General features: G+C 42.4%; 1 protein-coding gene across 1 annotated transcript in view; it reads left to right on the forward strand.

Annotated features, from left to right (window-relative positions):
• Positions 1–94: 94 nt before the first annotated feature.
• Positions 95–1,973, forward strand: part of LOC109589404 (uncharacterized) — a 2,700-nt gene continuing 821 nt past the window's right edge. Inside the window, exons 1-4 of the mRNA XM_020005499.1 lie at positions 95–176; positions 224–240; positions 286–657; positions 992–1,912. Coding sequence (XP_019861058.1) covers positions 169–176; positions 224–240; positions 286–657; positions 992–1,912 — 1,318 coding nt within the window. The 5' untranslated portion in view covers positions 95–168. The remainder of the gene's footprint in view (positions 177–223; positions 241–285; positions 658–991; positions 1,913–1,973) is intronic.

The raw sequence follows: 1,973 nt of genomic DNA on the forward strand, positions 1-1,973 counted from the left end.
TATTTTAGCTAACAACAAAATAACTAACTCACTGCTGGCATTGGCAGAGTTTGAGAGTAAACAGTATATAATAGTGATCATAAAACAATTGACAGTTAGCAATCCTCAATTTAGCTTAGCTATTAGTGACTCATCCTGGGCATTAGCTACTTAAGTCTTTTGTTCAATATGTGCTGGTAAGCATTATTTAATAATACAATTATTTTGTATTCCATTACATTAGGGAAAAATGGAACCGTGGTAAGTGCACTTGGTTTATAATACTTAATTTGTATTTGGTTTCAGCCTGTACTACTTGCTGGATACCTAGACTCTTGGCAATTCTTAGTTTTATCACTTGCCAATACATCAAACCAGCTCATCTGGATGATGATGAGGATCGTGAGGAAAATGAAGTCCAATGCTGCCCATCCTGGTGCTGTAGCTACTGTACTTGTAAAAGATCTTGGAAAAATTGCCGTAAAGTGATGCTGTATATTACAATTGTACTATCAGTATTACTGGTTATTCCCATCAGTGTATATCCTACTAGTGCTTTCATTGTTGGGTGGGCTAACTGTCCATACAGATACAGTGAAGGATCAAGGTCAATTTGTTTTACTATTGCCACAAATGAAGATACTACTAGAGTAGATATCATATTGAGAGAGACTGGAGGTAAGGACTGCATGAGATGAAAAATAGTAAATTTTTTTATTAACACTGGGGCAAACAAAATGAGTCAAGCTAGTTCTTTTGTACAAGTTAAAACTTACAAAAAATCTAGAAGCCAATGCACCTACTCCTATTAGTCATGCAGCAGAGCTGTCTCTGATTGATGCTCATATGAACAACACATATTATATAGATCTCAGGTTGCATATGCCCAAAAATAACAAACAAGCAGTATCAAATTTTTAAGCCACGCTCTGGTATCTTTTAACATCATGCAAATAATATTTATTGCTATACATTACTTGTCACTTTTATGTTTCATTACTTTTTTCATTAGATGAGTTGATACATGCTAATAACACACATCATGTGCAAAAATTCATTGACCTTACTAAGATAGCAATATTGTTCTCAACAACAGCTAATGGAGTGTCACAACTGTTCTTCATATTGGCACTGGTTTGTCTATTTCTTAAACATTACAATTGGTCACGTGAGATGAAGTTGAGCTGGTGGAAGAAATTCAAACTGTATTGCTGTTGCACAAGAGATAAACAAACTGATGATAAGAAAGTGATACCACTAGATCCTTTTAATGATGATCATGAAAATGAATTTATTGAATCTACTTCAATTTCTGTTGTGTATCAACATAAACTTGAACAAGTTATAATATTAGAAAACCCTCAGGCGGAACCAGGGCCTCAGGCAGAACCAGGACCTCAGGCGGAACCAGGGCCTCAGGCAGAACCAGGGCCTCAGATGGAACCAGGGCCTCAGGCAGAACCAGGGCCTCAGATGGAACCAGGGCCTCAGGTGGAACCAGGGCCTCAGGCAGAACCAGGACCTCAGGTGGAACCAGGACCTCAGGCGGAACCAGGGCCTCAGGTGGAACCAGGGCCTCAGATGGAACCAGGGCCTCAGGTGGAACCAGGGCCTCAGGTGGAACCAGGGCCTCAGGTGGAACCAGGGCCTCAGGCGGAACCAGGGCCTCAGGCAGAACCAGAACCTCAGGCGGAACCAGGGCCTCAGGTGGAACCAGGGCCTCAGGTGGAACCAGGGCCTCAGGCGGAACCAGGGCCTCAGGCGGAACCAGGGCCTCATGCAGAACCAGGACATCAGGCGGAACCAGGGCCTCATGCAGAACCAGGACATCAGGCGGAACCAGGGCCTCAGGCGGAACCAAGGCCTCGTGCGGATCAACAAAAAAATAACTTTTTCTCCCAACAAGACACCAGTACCAGTACATTACTTCAAGGTGAGAGATTAGGCCATTACAACACATGGTTTGCTATTGGACTGGTAATGATTGTGGCAAT

The sequence above is a fragment of the Amphimedon queenslandica genome, unplaced genomic scaffold, assembly GCF_000090795.2.
Source record: "Amphimedon queenslandica unplaced genomic scaffold, v1.1 AMPQUscaffold_11356, whole genome shotgun sequence".
Classification (NCBI taxonomy): domain Eukaryota; kingdom Metazoa; phylum Porifera; class Demospongiae; order Haplosclerida; family Niphatidae; genus Amphimedon; species Amphimedon queenslandica.